Raw genomic sequence first — 21,172 nt, 5'->3', positions numbered from 1 at the left:
GTTCAAGCAGGGCAGCTGTCACAGATGATAAGACAAAAACATAATTACATGTTCAAGCGACAGACGCTTCAAAGCAGACGAGTGTACGCTCCTTCCTTGCAATGATCAGTGGTACCGTTTGTGTGCGTCGGCTAGGAGATGAACACACCCACACACCGTGCCTCACACCCACTCAGTGTCTTTTAACTACACGCAGAGTCACCAGACCACCTACAGGGGGGTTTGATTGGTCATGGCTCCCTAGCATGTTGAGGTAATCTATCTCCAGGCAGGGAGCTCTGAAGAGTGGAGACATCAAATTACGCCAAGCATACATCTGTCGCCTGTATCATGCAATGACAGCCAATGGCATGATTACCGGCAGGCTACCTCATCAACAGAGCTCATGTTAAACAGGGGAGCAAGAAGGCCTGTTCACCAAAAGGTAGGCCTATAGATACTGGTGAAAAATGATCAGGGTTACAACCTGACCCGTCAGGTTTTGGGTGTCTTTGTCCATGGGTTCGTTTGGGTTCGGGTTTGACTACCCACGGGTCGGTTTGGGTCTCTTTCTTTTTTTTTCCCCCTCTTGGGCTATTTGGCAGGCAACAATTTTATTTTTGTATCGGCTAAAAGCCGGCTAACATAAACCCCACATAGGCGGCACAGTGGCTCTAGAGTTTCCATAAGAACAGGTAGGCCTAGACGTCAATCACAGGGTTCTTCAGAGATCAGGCATGGAAGGCAAGTTACTGAGTGGGGAGGGAGGAAGGGGAGAGGGAGAGGGAGGGGAGGAGAAGTTCAGGCATGGAAGGGGGCAGGGGAGGGAGGGAGGGGATGGATGTTGGGAGGAGAGGGAGGGAGGGAGAGGTCAGAGCACTTCAGAAGAGTTCAGCTGGGTGGCAGCACGCTGTTACAGTCCTCCACCATCTCAAACAGGAAGTGATGCGGCCCGCTGCGCCGGGCGACCTCGCCGGCCGTCTCCCCGCTGCGGCTACGGAGCCCCGCCTTCAGCCGGCGCTGGGAGAGGAGGAGCTCCAGCATGTGGGCGGAGTCGAGCGGCCGGTGGCCTGTGTGGGCAGCGGCCAGGTGGAGCGGCGTGAGGCCGCCGTCGGTCTGTGCGTTCAGCTCCGCCCCCGGCCGCTGCAGCAGCAGGGTCGCCATGGCGACGCGGCCCCACCGGCAGGCGCTGTGCAGGGGCGTCCAGCCGTCCGTCGTGCGGGGGTTCAGCTCGGCCCCCGCCGCCAGCAGGAGCATCGCCATGGAGACGTGGCCGCCGTACGCCGCGCGGTGCAGCGGGGTGTAACCGTCGTCGTCGCGGCAACGCGCCAACGAGGGGTCGGCTGACAACAACCTCTGGACCGTCGACAACTGAGAGAGAGAGAGAGAGCGGAGAGAGTGAGAGCGGAGAGAGAGAGAGTGAAAGCGGAGAGAGAGAGAGAGAGAGAGAGAAGAGAGAGAGATAGAGAGAGAGAGTGAGTGCAAAGAGAGAGGGAGCGTAGAGAGAGAGAGCAGAGAGAGTGAGAGAGAGAGAGAGAGAGTGTGAGTGAGTACCTGAACATGAAACAACCACACAGTCAAACGGTGCATGGGGAAGCCAAACAGAAGGTTCCCACCAATATAATCCACCCAACTCCGAAACCACCAACCAGTTTTTAACAGGCAAACTCTGAGAGACAGAGATCTCAGCTAGAGAGATCTTGAACTAAAACTAAAGTAAGAGAGTAAGTTTGGTACACACACACACACAACGTTTATGCCTAACACTGCCTAGCTGTGTTCTTCCACCCTGAATCAGTAGCCTAAATCAGCATGCAAAACGGTGACACATTCAAATTAAGACGCTGTAATTAGGTCCTCACAGCTCATTAATTATAATGTTAACTAAGGCAATCAGCCAGGCGCACACATTCTATCAAAGTGGGTTCACTGCCTTGCAGACAGGAATGGTAAAACTGACAAAATTCTCTTTTCTGTTCGCAAAGTTACAGCTAATCAGTAGAAGCTGGTGGAGGTAGAAATCGGAGGACGGAGGATGCTTGGAATGTAATGGAACATCTACAGTGCCCTCGGAAAGTAATGATTTGTATAGGCCTATAGTGCTTGTCTATAGGATTGTCTTGGAATGCAGTTTTCTGTAGCGTGACCCTGGGTACTTGTATTCCACCACATTTCTAAGTTACCTTTTGATGAATAGAAATATTGATCAAATCTAATGGCCTTTTTCACTCAAAACTAAGGCCAGGAGCTAGTTATGTAAAGTAATCTTTGCTCAGGGCTGGAGACAGTGGCAGTCGTCGTGCTAGAAGAAGGAGGAATTATTTTACACAGCAGGGGTAGTAGATGTCTCAGAAGGGACAGTTCAGGTGTAGCCTGAAGAGATTGGTCTTCAGTCTACGGCGGAAGATAGGGAGCGACAGTCCCTTGCAGTCCTGCCAGCAATGTAAAATGTAAATGTAAACAGCAGTGGGAAGCTCTTTTCTACCAGCGGGTGCCAGTATAGTGAAGACCCATGACCGGGTAGCACGACTGCCGCATCCAACGACTGCCTCCAAGCGGCTGCACTATCACGTTCACGGCAAGACACGGTCTACCTGCGGATGACCTCATCCCCATCTACACCACTCTCATCAGGCCGTGTCTGGAATACAGCTCAGTGCTCTTGGTGGGCTGCTCTAAAAAAAACAACAGGCTGAGCTAGAGCGAGTCCAGACACGTGCCTGCAGAATCATCCGAAGGAGAGCTGGTGAGATCTCACAACCCCTACCATCACTCCAGACCAGGAGGGAGGAGGCTGCAGTGAAGCTGGTCAGGAAACATGCATGACGAGCAACACCCTCTGCATGACCTGCTACCTCCAACACGAGGCAGCTGCACTGCCAGGACACTGAGGAACCAGCACAAGCTGGCTGAACCAAAGGCCAAGACCAGCAGGCTGAAAAACTCAACCCTTCATACTGCAGTTAGGCTGTACAATGACAGTATCTAGACCCACAAAAAACACAGCATGGCTACCATGACTGCTACCTGCCCTTGCTTTGCTGCCTTGAAATATTTTTTACCTTAAAATTGTTGTGTACGCTACTAATATTTTTTGTCATGTATAAATTATCTCTCTTCAGTTTTTCAGTGGGGCCTTGGCTCCACTGCAAGCATGAATTAATCAAATCAAATCAAAATCACTTAAGAGGCGGTGGAGCCAGTAGGCCTAACATGAGAGAAATTGGGAAGGTTGAAACACTAAACGTCAGCAGCATTCTGGATGAGCTGCAGAGGTCTGATGGCGGAGGCGGGGAGCTCGGCCAGGAGTGCGTTGCAGTACTCAACGCCGCACAGGATAAGTGGTTGTCGAGGGTCAAACCAAGATTCTTGGCTGTCATAAGTTTCCTAATGATGAATACACAATGGATATATAATGAATAGAAATATTGATCAAATCTAACAGTGGTTATGTAAACTAGGCCAGGGGCTAGTTAATAAGTAAAAGTATAATAATCTATAATCAGGCCTGGAGCCATTGGCAGTCGTCGTGCTAGGAGAAGGAGGAATGTTCTATTAAATGTTTTGACACTGCGGAGTTGAATTGATTCCATATTAATGCAAGGTTAATAGTCTATGTCATTTTGGAATTAATGTTTGTTTTTATAGGGACTCTGATTTGCAGAGGTGTACGATATTAATTTGTAAGATATTAATTCCAAAATGCCATGAACTATTATCCTTGCGTTAAGATTATTATTATTCCTCCATATGCTGTTTCAGAAGAATGAGCGATACATAATTAAACTCCTGAAGCACCGGTGAAGATAATCACATCAACAATCACATCACAAAAACACATATAAAAAAATCATTCATTCCCACTGCAACCACCGCCCTGAACATTTTAAAATAGGAAGCACACTGTTTTTCTTACTATTATTTTTAAATGACTAGACTTTTTTAATAGGCACTACATTTTATAAACACTGTTATATCTGTCTGTTTTTATTGTATGTATGTGACATATGTGTGTTTTTAATGTGGATACCGTATTCATGAACTGCACAAAGCCTGTCAAAGGAGAATTTCTGTCACTCTGTGACAGACAATAAAGCAATCTTGAATCTTGAACTGTGATGGCAAACTTTCTTAGTTTGTTGTTGTTATTTCGCTCAATTCAACTTACTGATTTGTTGACGACCTTTTTGCATTTTAGCTAACTAATAGTGTATTTTTACCTCCAAGCTTCCGTAGCTCCCCACCAGAACAACATGAGGTGTGTCTTCTCAGAGGAAGTGTGTGTTTCATGGTAGAGGAGCCCAGAGAAGGGATATGGGATATGGGATATGGACCTCTGGCTAAACTTGGTCCTCTCTGCTGGGGGTTCTCTTTATTGGGTTCTGTTGTCTAAATGGTTTGGATGGTTGTGGATTACAGGAGGGGGGTGGGAGGAGTACGCACACCCCAATCACCCCAATCACCCTTAACGACTCAGAGGTGGAGACAGTGGACAAATTCAAATACCTTGGCGTAAACATTCATAAAGACCTGACATGGGCCAGCCACACCGAAAGTGTTGTAAAGAAGGCCCCAAAAGCGATTGTACAGCGTTTTTTTTACCAACGGGAACAAGTACGGCTTCTGACTTCTAAAGAACTTTGGCGTGAGGCCTCAAGTCCCCAAAGACTTCTTCCGTGACACCATAGAGAGCCTCCTGACGAGCTGCTTCACCCCCTGGTGTGGCAGCTGCACCAGCCAGGACCGTAAGGCGCTGGGAAGGGTGGTGCGTACGGCCCAGTCTGAGCTGCCCAGCCTGCAGGAAGTATACAAACAGCGGTGCCTCAGGACGTCCCTGAAGGTCATGAAGGACCCAGCACACCCACACACACACACACACACACCCACACACACACACACACACACACACACACACACACACACACACACACACACACACACACACACACACACACACTACCCTCGGGCAGGAGGTACAGGAGCCTATGGTCACACACAAACAGACTGAAGAACAGCTTTTTTCCTCAGGCCATAAGACTGTTTAATAAATAACACCCACACCCACACACACAAGGCAGCACCACGCACGCACACACGCACACAAAATTGCCATTGAAAGCTAAAGACAAGACAGTGATGAAACACATCCCTTGATTCAATGTGTCAATGTTTTAATTGAAATAAAGTATTTTTAAAATAGCAGCTCATTGTTTATCTTACTGTTTATTGTCATCACCATTCACTATCATAGATTAACACTACGAGCACCAATGCGAGTCAACCAATGCAGGTGAGTAAAGGTGCATGTGTGACATCAGTTGGTGAAACCGGGAACAAGTCGCCAACCAATCAAAATGTTCTGACTTTTATTCAGAACAATCAAAATAAATGTCAACGTTGTTGAAAATCAAGGACACACTCTCTAGTCAAGCCAAAATATTGCAATGCAATAGATTCAGTGAGTAATCTCCACTACCCTATGTACACTAACTAGGTAGTAGTGGGGATTACTTATCAAATCCATTGCATTGCAATGTTTTGCATAGCAAGTGTGTCATTGATTTTCAACAACACTGAAATGTATTTACATTTTTCTGAATAAGTCTACATGGTCCGTCTGTCACATATTAGACCACGAGTCTTCATGTATGAAGCGTACCTTTTTATTTTAGATTTTTACAAAACACACATGCTTTCAGCTCTTACTTGTACCGTATCAATCTAAAATAACATTTAGCATTATGCTGTGTTTCTTTTCACAGTATACAGTATGTACAGTCAAATCTATTATATTTGTGAATGTTATATTCAATATGCAAGCAATATTATAGAATATCCCTACAGTATTCCAATGATTCTTAAGTCATGACTAAACACAACCAATGCATTGTTTTTGCATGGTATTTATCTAATTGAATGATTACCGGTACACTAAGATAAAATAAAAAAATAAAATAACTGACAGTAAAATCCAATCTCTGGCTGCATTCATTGGTGTCGCGGACCTGGAGCAGCTTGACACGGACACAGAGAACATAATAAGAGATCTGGAGAGAGCTGTAATGAGCCTCACAGGCTGACTGACAGTTTCCTGCAGAGCTGCTAAGATGAGAGAGGAAGGTGACAGTGTCAAGTACACGTCATGTACACGTCCTTGAGCGAGATGGAGGTGTGATTATGTTGAAGCTCCCACTGAGTCCCATTATGCTTACATTCTTTTTATGTACGTCAACATACTGTATGGAGATGTATGGTGAGCTTAGAATTAATTAAGGTTCTATCTCCGTTTAGGGTAGTTCAGAGATATTGAGCGTCAAAGTTTTTACATTCCATTATGTTTTATGAGATGGAACCTTTGTATTTTATTAATTACTAACTCAAAAAGGTCAACATTTTAAAAATAACACCACACAGGCATTAATAAACACCTAATGGATCAGATTATGTAAAAAAAACAATTTTGACAAAAATGTAGATAGAACCGTATAATTCTAACGTCACGGTATGTCAACGGACTGTATTGTCATTAAATCATCTGCTAAATGGCGTATACATACATATACAGTGGCAAGAAAAAGTATGTGAACCCTGGTTGAATCCTGGAATTACCAAGGTTTTCTGCATTAATTGGTGTGTGTGCGTGTGCGTGTGCGTGTGTGGTCATAAAATGTGATCTGATCGTCTAAAGTCATTATTTACTTCATTATTTTCCGTAATTGAATATAAAAAGTGAAACTTTTATATATTCTAGATTCATTACACATGAAGTGAAATAGCCTTTTTTTATGTAGATGATTATGGCTTACAGCTCATGAAAATCCAAAATCCAGTATCTCAAAATAGTACAATATTACATAATACCAATTTAAAAAAGGAAACAGACCTTCTGAAAAGGTTAATTAATTAATTATGTTAATTTATTCACTCAATACTTGGTCCTGGGCTTCCATAACACCTCAGCAGTGCCACAGGCTGATTGCCTCCATGCCACACCACATTGATGCAGTAATTTGTGCAAAAGGAGCCCAGACCAGGTATTGAGTGCATTAATTAACATACTTCGACAGGTTGACATTTCTGTATTATATCCTATATTTTATAAAACATTTTGATTGGTCTTGTAATGTCCTAATATTTTGAGATACTGGATTTGTCATGAGCTGTAAGCTGTAATCATCAACATTAAAACAAAAAAGGCTTGAAATATTTCACTTCATGTGTAATGAATCTGAAAGTTTCACTTTTTGAATACACTTACGGAAAGTAATGAACTTTTCCATGATATTCTAATGTATTGACATGCACCTGTATATAGACAAACACAGTGTGCTTAAGCTAATCACACACAAACAAGTATAATCATTCATGTCTTTATTGAACCCACCGATTGAACATTCACAGTGCTAGTGGAAAAAGAAAGTGAATCCTTGGATTTAATAACTGGTCAAAACTCCTTTGGCAGCAATAACCGCAAGCAAGCGCGTCTGTAACCAGGGAGTAGCTGAAAAGGACTGTATAATTTAGGAAGGGGCTGGTTATCTAACTAATGGAGCTAAATAGGCAGTATAGGAGGATACAGGCAGGGGGCGCCAGCAAACCGTTAGACTAGCAGTTAATATCGTTAGCATTAGCATGGGAACTAGCATTAGCATTAGCCGTTAGCATTCAAACAACTAGCATTAGCATTAGCCGTTAGCATTCAAACAACTAGCATTAGCATACAATTAGCATTAGCATTGGAACTACAAACAACTAACACACGGTATTACATATGAACAACACATTTATTTACATGACGGTTGTATACATCCCCATATATACATTCCCTCCCGGCCGGCCACACACACACTCAATCACTCACTGATAGTCTCTGGCCTGAACAGGCTGATAGTCCAGGGCTGTGGTGTGCGTTGAGGCCTGGTTGAATGGCATGTGCGTCGATGAAGTTAGCCGACGAAAGGGGGGGGTGACGTAGCAACACGGAGGGAAAGGGCCGTCTTCGTGGTCTACCACGAGGTGAAGGGCCCAAGTCCGATGGTCCGCGTCGAAGCTCCGCTGGAGTCAGTGTTCGCTCGTGGAGGCGACGATTATGTCCAGCTGGCGTCTCGCTTGGTCCAACGTTGAACAGCCGGCTGTTGGCAAGGCGGTCCAACGGGAACACAACTAAACGGGCTACACTGGTACACTCAATAATCGCTTTCCTAGCGTCCTCAGCTTCTGCACGGTGTGCGTCGTACTGAATCCGCCATCTTGCATTGACTTCGCGTTACTCTCTCTCTCATTTGGTCTCTCTCGTTCTGCTGCTCACCACACACTGACTCGCGGACTACTTCCGTTTCTTATATATACACCACCGAACGTAGCATCCGGGTCACGGACACACCCCGGATACTACGTCATCAAACATATGCATAAACATTACAAGAATAATACATACACTTCATAAAACGTATATTAATAGTATAGAAAATAACAAAGTAAATAACTGGGGCAGAAGGGCTGATTTCGGGGAAACTAAAACTGGCTCTAAAACTGTGGGCCTTCACAACAGCCGCCCCATGAAACCCTCGGTTTCAGTTAACTAAGAAGGCACACTGGCTAGGCTGCTCTAGCAGCGTGAAGTAGGAGGTGATAGTGTCGACCACTCTGCCTGTCTGCCAGGCGGCGCGTGGAAGGGACTGGTCGATCACCAGTACCACGGCACCTTCGGACAAGTGGTCTCTCTCCCTCAGCAGAGTCTTCTGCTTCTCCTCCTTCTCCAGGGCGCGGATGTGCTCCTCGAAGCAGATCAGAGCGTCTTCCTGGTCCATGTTCTCCAGCTCCTCGTACTCAGCGAAGGTGGGGTCGTCCAGCAGGTACTGCTGGGCCTCGGACCAGGTGGTGCAGTAGGTGACGTTGGCCATGTGGTCCAGAATGCTCTTCAGCGCCTCCCAGTTCCTCTTCCTGAGCTGCTTGGCTTGTTCCTTCTCCTTCTTAGCCTTGTAGGCCTTAAACGCTTGCTTCTTCTCACTCAGCTTGGGCAGGGCGCTGTAGCGTGGGTCGTTGATGATCATTCTCATGGTTTGCTCCCATGACGCGTCGGATGAACCACCATCCTCCTCCAGAAGCTCTTTGAAGGCCTGCTTGGCCTCCTCTTTTGGGTTCCACTTGTACGTTTTCTTCGCCAACTCCGGCCTTTCCTCCTTGGAGGCGTCTACGATACTGGCTGAGACTTTCATGGCTGACGTGTACTCGACGGAGTTGACGGGTGCGTCAATGCTGACCTCGGCCACGTGAGGGTGCATGGCCACCTGCAGGTGTTCCTCGGCAACAGCTGTTGCCGCCATGGCACGGTAGCGCCACCACCGGGACTCCTTAGTCTGGGAGTTGTAGTAGTAAGGCTTTCCCGTGTCAGACTTATGCTCTGTCCACAGAGACTTCTTCTTTGGTTGGTCATCCTGTGGTGAACCATTTGTGGTACTAACTGTTCCAGGTGCACTGGCAGCAATAGATTCCCCTCCAGGCGGTCCGGTTGGTTGGTTTGCTTCTTCGGTTCGGACATGGAGGGATGACGTAGCTCTCCCGTCCCTCTCTCTCCACTCGGTAGCGCCTTGGAGGGCCCACCCAAGCGCAGTCTTAACAGCCATCGGGCAGCCTCGTGGTCCTCTCAGCGGAGGACGGAGCGACACGATCAGTTCAGCGTTGTCCGAGCCGATGAGAAGGGTTGGCTCCGCTCCTTCTATCGGATGTAGGTCTACTCGCCGTAGGTGGGGATATCTTGCGCGTAACCTCTCCAGGGGGTAGTCGTAGCGGGAGAGCGCTAGCTGGTCGGCGGTGAAGACATTCTGAAGCCGATGTCTATCCGACGGCCGCCCCGCCGGGGAGATAGAGAAGTTGATTCTCGCCCCGGTGACCTCTTTAAGGTCGCGACGTATCGTGCGCAGAGTCAGCTTCTCCGCAGTCCCTTGGAGCCCCAACTGGCGCACTGCCCCCTGGAGAAGGATGGTCCGTTCCGACCCGTCGTCTAGAACGGCGTACGTGTCGTACACAGCGTTGTTGTGGTGAAGTCGGACCTTCACCACCTTCAGTAGAACCTTGGAGCCGCTGCTCTGTGGCGAGTCTAGGTAGTAGACAGGGGTTTCCTCTTCCGGTGCGCGACCGGACCTAGGGCTTCTGTTGCCCTCCGTGGACCTGGCGAGGGAGACCTCGTGTAGGATATGGAGGTGGACCTCCTCACAGCGGTTGCACTTCCTCCTCAAGGTGCAGTTCTTCGCCAGGTGGTCGCGCCCACAGTTCCAGCACCTCTGGTTCTCCTCGAGCCACCTCTGCTTGTCCTCGGTACTCAGGTTGTTGAAGTCACTGCACTCATTGAACCAGTGCTCGCTGGTGCAGTACGGACATGGCGGTGGACCTCTCCGTCCCTTTTGAGGGGGTTGAGAGGAATCCTTTCCCTCAGGTCGGGCTTTCCTCTCTCTCCGAGGCTCCTCCTCCGTGTGCAGCACTCCTACTGGGCGTCCTCTGTTCGAGCTCGGCCGGTCCCAGCGGTCTCCCTTCTCCCTCTCCTTCTTCGGCTCAGCGTAACCCATGGCGTCTACGTTGGTGTCATGCACTTCCTCCAGTAGGAACTCCGCGAAGGCAGCCATGCTCAGACCCAACTTCCCGGGGTTACGAACGCGCTGCTGTCGCCGGAACCTCTCCTGCCGGAAGCGTGGGATCTTGCGGAGCAGCCGCTCTACGTTGGAGGTGCTGTTGATCTCGCTGGCGCCAGCTGGGCCCTGCGTCTTCAGCATTCCAACCAAGGTGTGCACGCGGAGCGCGAAGTCATCCAGCGCCCGGTCATCCTTGATGGGGGCCTGCTGTTCGAGGGCTTGCAGTTCAGCAAGGGCGTGGTTCCAGGGACGACCGTAGCGGGCATCCAAGTCAGCGAGCGCTCTGGTGTAAGGTGTCGGTGCGGAGGCATGGGCCAGTACCATGTTGTGGGCTCTGGGGTTCCTCACATGCTGAAGGAGAATCGCATATTTGTAGGACTCTGAGCAGGAGTTGTCCAAGAGCGTGTCTAGGCAGATGCGTAGCTCCACATACTGGCTCCTGTCCTCGTCCTTGAAGAAGGGGAACTTGGGTCCCTCCACCTGGGGGAACATCCTGTAGTGGATCATCGGTGCTGGAGTGACGGTCTGGGTGTCCGGCCGGCATGCATTTTGGTGCACTGGAGGACCTAGAGGTGTGCTACGCTCTTGGGGGATGGCTCCCCTCCCGGGCAGCGACGCTGGCTCCCTCTGGGCCGCGTAGCGGTCGGGTCCCTGGTCCTCTTCCTTCCAGGTGGTCAGCTGGGCCTGTAGTTGGACAGTCATGGCGGGGGTCATGGAGCCATCGGCGGGGGGTTCAGGAGATGGCACTCGAGAGGGCCGTGCGGATGATGCTCTGGAGCTACGAGCCGACGGAGTTCTGCTGATGCACACGTCGCGCATGGTCTGCATCATTTCCTCCATCTTCTCTGCGTGCAGTTGCTCTCTCGCCATCTGCCTCTCCGCCGCGCGTTCCGCCCCCTCCATCTGTCTCTCCGCCGCGCGTTCCGCCCCCTCCATCTGGAGGCGCTCGCGCTCGTACTGGATGCGTTCCCTCTCTAACGCCTCCTGGCGCTGTCTCTCCGCCGCACGTTCCGCTCCGTTCATCTGGAGGCGTTCACGTTCTAGCGCCTCCTGGCGCTGCCTCTCCGTCTGGAGGCGGTCGCGCTCCATCTGGAAGCGTTCACGTTCTAGCGCCTCCTGGCGCTGTCTCTCCGCCGCGCGTTCCGCTCCGTTCATCTGGAGGCGTTCGCGTTCTAGCGCCTCCTGGCGCTGGAGGCGTTCACGCTCGAACTGGAGTCGTTCCCGCTCTAACGCCGTCTCAGCCTGTTGGCGCTCCCGCTCTAACGCCATCTCGGCCTGTTGGCGCTCCCGCTCTAACGCCATCTCGGCCTGTTGGCGCATACATTCGGACAGCGCGGCACTACTCCCTCTGGAGTGCAGGCTATCCGCCCCAGAGGCAGAACTGCCCACGGAAGCCCTGGACCGGTAGGAAGCCACTGAGCGGCAGGAGCTAGGTCTCGAGCGCGCCATACTGGGAGGCAGATCGTTAAGGCTGAGGCCCTCCCTCTTCCGCCCGCAGGCGCTGTCGGACCGGGCCTCTCCTTCCTGTTCTTCCGTTTCCACGGCAAAACCCTGCGGTTCTGCCATCTCATCCTCAGGCTGGTGCTCTTTGAGGGCTGTCTCAGTGCTAGCCACCCGCGCGCCGGCGGACACCTCGGCCTCTCCGACCACTGTATCCCGTGGGGTGCGCTCCTCGCTACCACTCAGTGAGCTTTCGAGCTCAAGCTCATACTCCTGTAACCTCGGAGGCAACCGCGGGACTCTCTGTGGTCGTGGCTCTGGCTCAGGGGGCGGAGAAGGGGGGGTAACTGTCTGGTCTGGTTGGCTGCGCTCAGCCATGCTATCACTACACTACCAATCCGGCTCGAAGGACCAATTGTAACCAGGGAGTAGCTGAAAAGGACTGTATAATTTAGGAAGGGGCTGGTTATCTAACTAATGGAGCTAAATAGGCAGTATAGGAGGATACAGGCAGGGGGCGCCAGCAAACCGTTAGACTAGCAGTTAATATCGTTAGCATTAGCATGGGAACTAGCATTAGCATTATCCGTTAGCATTCAAACAACTAGCATTAGCATTAGCCGTTAGCATTCAAACAACTAGCATTAGCATACAATTAGCATTAGCATTGGAACTACAAACAACTAACACACGGTATTACATATGAACAACACATTTATTTACATGACGGTTGTATACATCCCCATATATACATTCCCTCCCGGCCGGCCACACACACACTCAATCACTCACTGATAGTCTCTGGCCTGAACAGGCTGATAGTCCAGGGCTGTGGTGTGCGTTGAGGCCTGGTTGAATGGCATGTGCGTCGATGAAGTTAGCCGACGAAAGGGGGGGGTGACGTAGCAACACGGAGGGAAAGGGCCGTCTTCGTGGTCTACCACGAGGTGAAGGGCCCAAGTCCGATGGTCCGCGTCGAAGCTCCGCTGGAGTCAGTGTTCGCTCGTGGAGGCGACGATTATGTCCAGCTGGCGTCTCGCTTGGTCCAACGTTGAACAGCCGGCTGTTGGCAAGGCGGTCCAACGGGAACACAACTAAACGGGCTACACTGGTACACTCAATAATCGCTTTCCTAGCGTCCTCAGCTTCTGCACGGTGTGCGTCGTACTGAATCCGCCATCTTGCATTGACTTCGCGTTACTCTCTCTCTCATTTGGTCTCTCTCGTTCTGCTGCTCACCACACACTGACTCGCGGACTACTTCCGTTTCTTATATATACACCACCGAACGTAGCATCCGGGTCACGGACACACCCCGGATACTACGTCATCAAACATATGCATAAACATTACAAGAATAATACATACACTTCATAAAACGTATATTAATAGTATAGAAAATAACAAAGTAAATAACTGGGGCAGAAGGGCTGATTTCGGGGAAACTAAAACTGGCTCTAAAACTGTGGGCCTTCACAACAGCGTCCGTAGCTGCGGATCCGACCTGTGGATCCGACCTGCACCAGAATTTTGGACCATTCTTCCTTCCAGAACTGCATCAGCTCAGCCATATTCTTAGGATGTCTGGTGTAAACGCCTCTCTTGAGGTCATTCCACAGCATCTCTTAAGGTCTGGGCTCTGACTGTGCCACTCCAAAAGGCATATATATATTTTTTTCTTTTTAAAAAGCCATTCTGTAGTAGATTTACTTCCATGTTTAGGGTCAGTGTCCTGCTGCATCACCCAACGTCTACTGAGCTTCAGCTGGCAGACAGCCACCCTGACCTTATCCTGTAGGATACCTTGAGAAACTTGGGAATTCATTTTCCCCTTGTTGAATTTATCCACTGTCTTGGGGTGTGCGTGCTCTCCCCTCCTGTAATGCACAATGTCCTCCTTGGTCTTGAGGACGTTCAGAGAGAGGTGGTCGTCCTTTGGGGTTCAGTGCCTTGCTCAAGGACACCTCGACACATGGTCAGCCGGGGTTTGAACCGCAGAACTGCTGACCTTGCGATCATTAGAGAGGTGGTCGTCCTTGCACCACTGTTCCAGTGCGGTCACCTCTTCCCCGTAGGTCAACTCATCGCCGTGGGAGATCAGCCCCAAAACGGCTGTGTCGTCCGCAAACTTCACAATGACATTTGAGTTGTCTTATGAAGCCACGCATTCGTGGGTGTAGATGGCATCCTATAAATAAGAAATACCTATTAAGCGTCCTTGGGTCTGAGAAAGGCGCTATATAAATCTAAGATATTATTATTATTATTATTATTATAAACGCCTAGGTATATGGTCATGAGGTCAACACCGGGAACACCGCCACCATTAGTGTGCTCTTGAGTAAGGCATTGAACCCTAAGTTAAGTTACTCCAGGGAGACTGTCCCTGTAAGATCTAACTGCATGTCGCTTCGATTAAAAGCGCCTGCTAAATGGTTAAAATGTAAACATTTATATGGCTGGACGATAAGATGTCCTATAAATTCATATGGATAATCTTGTGAGGAAGCTAAAACTTTTTTCGTAACAATGCTCGCTTTCCGTTTGAGACCAAAACATGCTTGTCCAAGCCACTTTTCTTTCTGTAAATCATTATGGGGACTTATTGTACATGCATGAAGCCTCTTCTGTGTTACAGAGATTGGACTCTTTTTATCACACATTCTTGCGCTTTGTTACAAATGCCAAACCATTCACTGTGTGTGTGTGTGTGTGTGTGTGTGTGTGTGTGTATGTGAGCAAGTGTGTGTGTGTGTGTTTATTAATAATAATAATAATAGTTTTATTGCCATGCAATCAACTTATCAGTCAATTGTTGGAATTAGTTTTTTTATGCTCTAGGCAAGGGGTCCGCCATAGACAGCGACCCTGGAATAATTTGGGGTTCAGTGCCTTGCTCAAGGACACCTCGACACATGGTCAGCCGGGGTTTGAACCGCAGAACTGCTGACCTTGCGATCATTAGACGCCGGCTCTACCTCCTAAGCCACAGCTGCCCTGTGTGTGTGTGTGTGAGAGTGAGTGAGTGAGTGAGTGAGTGAGTGAGTGAGTGAGTGAGTGAGTGAGTGAGTGAGTGAGTGTGTGTGTGTGTGTGTGTGCGTGTCTGCGAGCAGGTGTACGTTTGTGGGTTCACACTCACGCGGTTGTTCTCCGCCGCCCACAGCATGAGCTCCTGAGGTCTCTCCCGGAGTCTCTCCTCCTTCTGTTGACACCACTCCTCACTGCGCTCCTCCTCTTCCTCCTCCTCTTCTTCCTCCTCCTCCTCCTCCCCCCCCTGTCCCTCCCCCTCCCTCTCCCTCTCCTCCGGCCACAGGCTGTGTGCTCCGCGGGGGATCAGGTGTCCGTGGGTGTTGAGCAGCTCCAGCTGGTTAAAGCCCTCTGGGAACTCCATCCTGAGGAAGGAGAGGGCCGAAAGAGTCAAATAACCCCTCAAGAAAAAGAATAAAAAGGATCAACCGTCATACCAACATTCAAATAAGCATAACTTTTCCAACTATTGTCATATTTCAATGTATGACACATCATTTGAAAGCTTGCACTTTCATAATCTGGAAAACTGAAAAATGACATTGCCCTACTGAGTACTCAGTACTGTTTACCAGACCCTGTCACATAAACAAGTGCTATCCAACTCCTGTGCAACATTCTTCTAATCTAAATGTATATCTTGAGTGTATTGTTTTCGTACCTTGAGTGTACAGAATTCGATGGTTTTGTTATATATTTTCCTTTGCCTCTTATATTTTGTTAATTGCCTCTATTCTATGTCTAGGTTATTTATTAGACGTTTATATGCACCCTAGGTGGAGCCCCCAGCGAAAGTATCTCACACGATTGTACATAACCGGATTGACAAATAAACTATAAATAAATACATCTTAAATCTTGAACTGGAAAGAATATTTGACCAAAAAGAGAGAGGGAAAAGGAGAGAGGGGCAAGGAGAGAGAGGGACAAGGACAGAGAGGGACAAGGAGAGAGAGGGACAAGGAGAGAGAGGGACAAGGACAGAGAGGGACAAGGAGAGAGAGAGAGACAAGGAGAGAGAGGGACAAGGAGAGAGAGGGACAAGGAGAGAGAGAGGGACAAGGAGAGAGAGGGACAAGGACAGAGAGAGGGACAAGGAGAGAGAGGGACAAGGAGAGAGAGGGACAAGGAGAGAGAGGGACAAGGACAGAGAGAGGGACACGGAGAGAGAGAGACAAGGAGAGAGAGGGACAAGGAGAGAGAGGGACAAGGAGAGAGAGAGGGACAAGGAGAGAGAGAGGGACAAGGAGAGAGAGGGACAAGGAGAGAGAGAGGGACAAGGAGAGAGAGGGACAAGGAGAGAGAGGGACAAGGAGAGAGAGGGACAAGGAGAGAGAGGGACAAGGAGAGAGAGAGGGACAAGGAGAGAGAGGGACAAGGAGAGAGAGGGACAAGGAGAGAGAGGGACAAGGAGAGAGAGGGACAAGGAGAGAGAGAGGGACAAGGAGAGAGAGGGACAAGGAGAGAGAGGGACAAGGAGAGAGAGAGGGACAAGGAGAGAGAGGGACAAGGAGAGAGAGGGACAAGGAGAGAGAGAGGGACAAGGAGAGAGAGGGGGACAAGGAGAGAGAGAAAGGGACAAGGAGAGAGAGGGACAAGGACAGAGAGGGACAAGGAGAGAGGGACAAGGACAGAGAGGGACAAGGAGAGAGGGGGACAAGGAGAGAGAGGGACAAGGAGAGAGAGAGGGACAAGGAGAGAGAGAGACAAGGAGAGAGAGGGACAAGGACAGAGAGGGACAAGGAGAGAGAGGGACAAGGACAGAGAGGGACAAGGAGAGAGAGGGACAAGGAGAGAGAGGGACAAGGAGAGAGAGAGGGACAAGGAGAGAGAGAGACAAGGAGAGAGAGGGACAAGGAGAGAGAGAGACAAGGACAGAGAGGGACAAGGAGAGAGAGGGACAAGGAGAGAGAGGGACAAGGAGAGAGAGAGGGACAAGGACAGAGAGGGACAAGGACAGAGAGGGACAAGGAGAGAGAGGGACAAGGAGAGAGAGAGACAATGACAGAGAGGGACAAGGAGAGAGAGGGACAAGGAGAGAGAGGGACAAGGAGAGAGAGGGACAAGGAGAGAGAGGGACAAAGACAGAGAGGGACAAGGAGAGAGAGAGAGACAAGGAGAGAGAGGGACAAGGAGAGAGGGGGACAAGGAGAGAGAGAGACAAGGAGAGAGAGGGACAAGGAGAGAGAGGGACAAGGAGAGAGAGAGGGACAAGGAGAGAGAGAGGGACAAGGAGAGAGAGGGACAAGGAGAGAGAGAGACAAGGAGAGAGAGGGACAAGGAGAGAGAGAGACAAGGAGAGAGAGGGACAAGGACAGAGAGGGACAAGGAGAGAGAGGGACAAGGAGAGAGAGAGGGACAAGGACAGAGAGGGACAAGGACAGAGAGGGACAAGGAGAGAGAGGGACAAGGAGAGAGAGGGACAAGGAGAGAGAGAGACAAGGAGAGAGAGAGACAATGAGAGAGAGGGACAAGGAGAGAGAGGGACAAGGAGAGAGAGAGACAAGGAGAGAGAGGGACAAGGAGAGAGAGGGACAAGGAGAGAGAGGGACAAGGAGAGAGAGAGAGACAAGGAGAGAGAGGGACAAGGAGAGAGAGGGACAAGGAGAGAGAGAGGGACAAGGAGAGAGAGGGACAAGGACAGAGAGGGACAAGGAGAGAGAGGGACAAGGAGAGAGAGGGACAAGGAGAGAGAGAGGGACAAGGACAGAGAGGGACAAGGACAGAGAGGGACAAGGAGAGAGAGGGACAAGGAGAGAGAGGGACAAGGAGAGAGAGAGACAAGGAGAGAGAGAGACAAGGAGAGAGAGGGACAAGGAGAGAGAGGGACAAGGAGAGAGAGAGACAAGGAGAGAGAGGGACAAGGAGAGAGAGGGACACGGAGAGAGAGAGACAAGGAGAGAGAGGGACAAGGAGAGAGAGAGGGACAAGGAGAGAGAGAGGGACAAGGAGAGAGAGGGACAATGAGAGAGAGAGGGACAAGGAGAGAGAGGGACAAGGACAGAGAGGGACAAGGAGAGAGAGGGACAAGGACAGAGAGGGACAAGGAGAGAGAGGGACAAGGAGAGAGAGAGACAAGGAGAGAGAGGGACAAGGAGAGAGAGGGACAAGGAGAGAGAGGGACAAGGAGAGAGAGAGGGACAAGGAGAGAGAGGGACAAGGACAGAGAGGGACAAGGAGAGAGAGGGACAAGGACAGAGAGGGACAAGGAGAGAGAGGGACAAGGAGAGAGAGAGAGACAAGGAGAGAGAGGGACAAGGAGAGAGAGGGACAAGGAGAGAGAGGGACAAGGAGAGAGAGGGACAAGGAGAGAGAGAGGGACAAGGAGAGAGAGGGACAAGGAGAGAGAGGGACAAGGAGAGAGAGAGGGACAAGGAGAGAGGGACAAGGAGAGAGAGGGACAAGGAGAGAGAGAGGGACAAGGAGAGAGAGGGACAAGGAGAGAGAGAGGGACAAGGAGAGAGAGGGACAAGGAGAGAGAGGGACAAGGAGAGAGAGAGACAAGGAGAGAGAGGGACAAGGAGAGAGAGAGGGACAAGGAGAGAGAGGGACAAGGACAGAGAGGGACAAGGAGAGAGAGGGACAAGGAGAGAGAGAGGGACAAGGACAGAGAGGGACAAGGAGAGAGAGGGACAAGGAGAGAGAGAGGGACAAGGAGAGAGAGGGACAAGGAGAGAGGGACAAGGAGAGAGAGAGACAAGGAGAGAGAGGGACAAGGAGAGAGAGGGACAAGGACAGAGAGGGACAAGGAGAGAGAGGGACAAGGAGAGAGAGGGACAAGGAGAGAGAGAGACAAGGACAGAGGGACAAGGAGAGAGAGGGACAAGGAGAGAGAGGGACAAGGAGAGAGAGAGGGACAAGGACAGAGAGGGACAAGGACAGAGAGGGACAATGACAGAGAGGGACAAGGAGAGAGAGAGAGAGACAAGGAGAGAGGGAGGGACAAGGAGAGAGAGAGGGACAAGGAGAGAGAGGGACAAGGAGAGAGAGAGAGAGACAAGGAGAGAGGGAGAGAGACAAGGAGAGAGGGAGGGACAAGGAGAGAGAGGGACAAGGACAGAGAGGGACAAGGAGAGAGAGGGACAAGGAGAGAGAGGGACAAGGAGAGAGAGGGACAAGGACAGAGAGGGACAAGGACAGAGAGGGACAAGGAGTGAGAGAGGGACAAGGACAGAGAGGGACAAGGACAGAGAGGGACAAGGAGAGAGAGGGACAAGGAGAGAGAGGGACAAGGAGAGAAAGGGACAAGGAGAGAAAGGGACAAGGAGAGAGAGAGGGACAAGGAGAGAGAGGGACAAGGACAGAGAGGGACAAGGACAGAGAGGGACAAGGAGAGAGAGGGACAAGGAGAGAGAGGGACAAGGAGAGAAAGGGACAAGGAGAGAAAGGGACAAGGAGAGAGAGAGGGACAAGGAGAGAGAGGGACAAGGACAGAGAGGGACAAGGAGAGAGAGGGACAAGGAGAGAGAGGGACAAGGAGAGAGAGGGACAAGGAGAGAGAGAGACAAGGAGAGAGAGGGACAAGGAGAGAGAGGGACAAGGAGAGAGAGGGACAAGGAGAGAGAGAGACAAGGAGAGAGAGAGGGACAAGGAGAGAGAGGGACAAGGAGAGAGAGAGACAAGGAGAGAGAGAGACAAGGAGAGAGAGAGGGACAAGGAGAGAGAGGGACAAGGAGAGAGAGGGACAAGGAGAGAGAAGGACAAGGAGAGAGAGAGACAAGGAGAGAGAGAGGGACAAGGAGAGAGAGGGACAATGAGAGAGAGAGGGACAAGGAGAGAGAGGGACAAGGAGAGAGAGGGACAAGGAGAGAGAGAGGGACAAGGAGAGAGAGAGAGACAAGGAGAGAGAGAGGGACAAGGAGAGAGAGGGACAAGGAGAGAGAGGGACAAGGAGAGAGAGGGACAAGGAGAGAGAGAGAGACAAGGAGAGAGAGAGAGGGACAAGGAGACAGAGAGGGACAAGGAGAGAGACAAGGAGAGAGAGGGACAAGGAGAGAGAGGGACAAGGAGAGAGAGGAGAGAGGGACAAGGAGAGAGGGACAAGGAGAGAGAGAGGGACAAGGAGAGAGAGGGACAAGGACAGAGAGAGACAAGGAGAGAGAGGGACAAGGACAGAGAGAGACAAGGAGAGAGAGAGGGACAAGGAGAGAGAGGGACAAGGAGAGAGAGAGGGACAAGGAGAGAGAGGGACAAGGAGAGAGAGGGACAAGGAGAGAGAGGGACAAGGAGAGAGAGGGACAAGGAGAGAGAGGGACAAGGAGAGAGAGAGGGACAAGGAGAGAGAGAGGGACAAGGAGAGAAAGGGACAAGGAGAGAGAGGGACAAGGAGAGAGAGAGGGACAAGGAGAGAGAGGGACAAGGAGAGAGAGAGGGACAAGGAGAGAGAGGGACAAGGAGAGAGAGGGTGGAGAGAGAGCTCTGGGTTGTCGTGTTTACATCATTCAAAAGTCCGTGAACACACACGTCCTGCAGTTCAATATTAACATTACAAAGGCACACAATGCCATAATACAACTATTATTCTACTACTACCAGCCATTACTTACCTACCCGGTAGATTTCAGCACCAACTTCGCATAATCCCTCTCAGTCGAAGGCTCCTCCCAGCTGCTGTCAACCCTTATCAACCTTACCGTACTCTGGGATATGTAGTTCTCTTTCTCCTCGCCTAGCGTACACACATACGACGGCTTTCAACAAATAAAACTACATTACCTACAATCACCAAACCCGGTAACCCCGGTGCACATCAACAACCGAGCCGCGGATGGTAGAAGATGGCGTGAAGCACCGATCTGGGATCAGAATAATAAACCTGTGTCACGTGTCACAGTGTTCAGTTTCAGGGCTGCTCAATGAATGAATGAATGAATGAATGAATGAATGAATGAATGGTCTTTATTGTCATTGATATAGTACAGGTACCAAACAACGAAATTTAGGAGGGGGGGCTCCCCTGGTGCTAGGAAAAAAATAATAATACTAAAAACAAGAAGGGAAAAGAGCTGGTTTACATAAATAAAGGCTATGTACACTATCCACTATACTATACTATACTATACAAATAAAACACTGTGCTGTACTCTATGCTATGCTAT

General features: G+C 50.1%; 1 protein-coding gene across 1 annotated transcript; it reads right to left on the bottom strand.

The window, feature by feature from the left end:
- Positions 1-564: 564 nt before the first annotated feature.
- On the bottom strand, positions 565-15,438 carry ankrd49 (ankyrin repeat domain 49; the record flags this gene model as incomplete). Its single annotated transcript, XM_080534007.1, has 2 exons — positions 565-1,350; positions 15,187-15,438. The coding sequence occupies 2 exons, from the start codon at positions 15,436-15,438 to the stop codon at positions 871-873; spliced, it is 732 nt and encodes a 243-aa protein (XP_080390133.1). The 3' UTR covers positions 565-870.
- Between the last annotated feature and the right edge of the window lie 5,734 nt (positions 15,439-21,172).

The sequence above is a fragment of the Nansenia antarctica genome (genome assembly GCF_963989245.1).
Source record: "Nansenia antarctica genome assembly, chromosome: 6".
Lineage (NCBI taxonomy): Eukaryota > Metazoa > Chordata > Actinopteri > Argentiniformes > Microstomatidae > Nansenia > Nansenia antarctica.
Note: the sequence above shows the minus strand (reverse complement) of the source record. Positions and strands in the feature narration are given on the sequence as shown.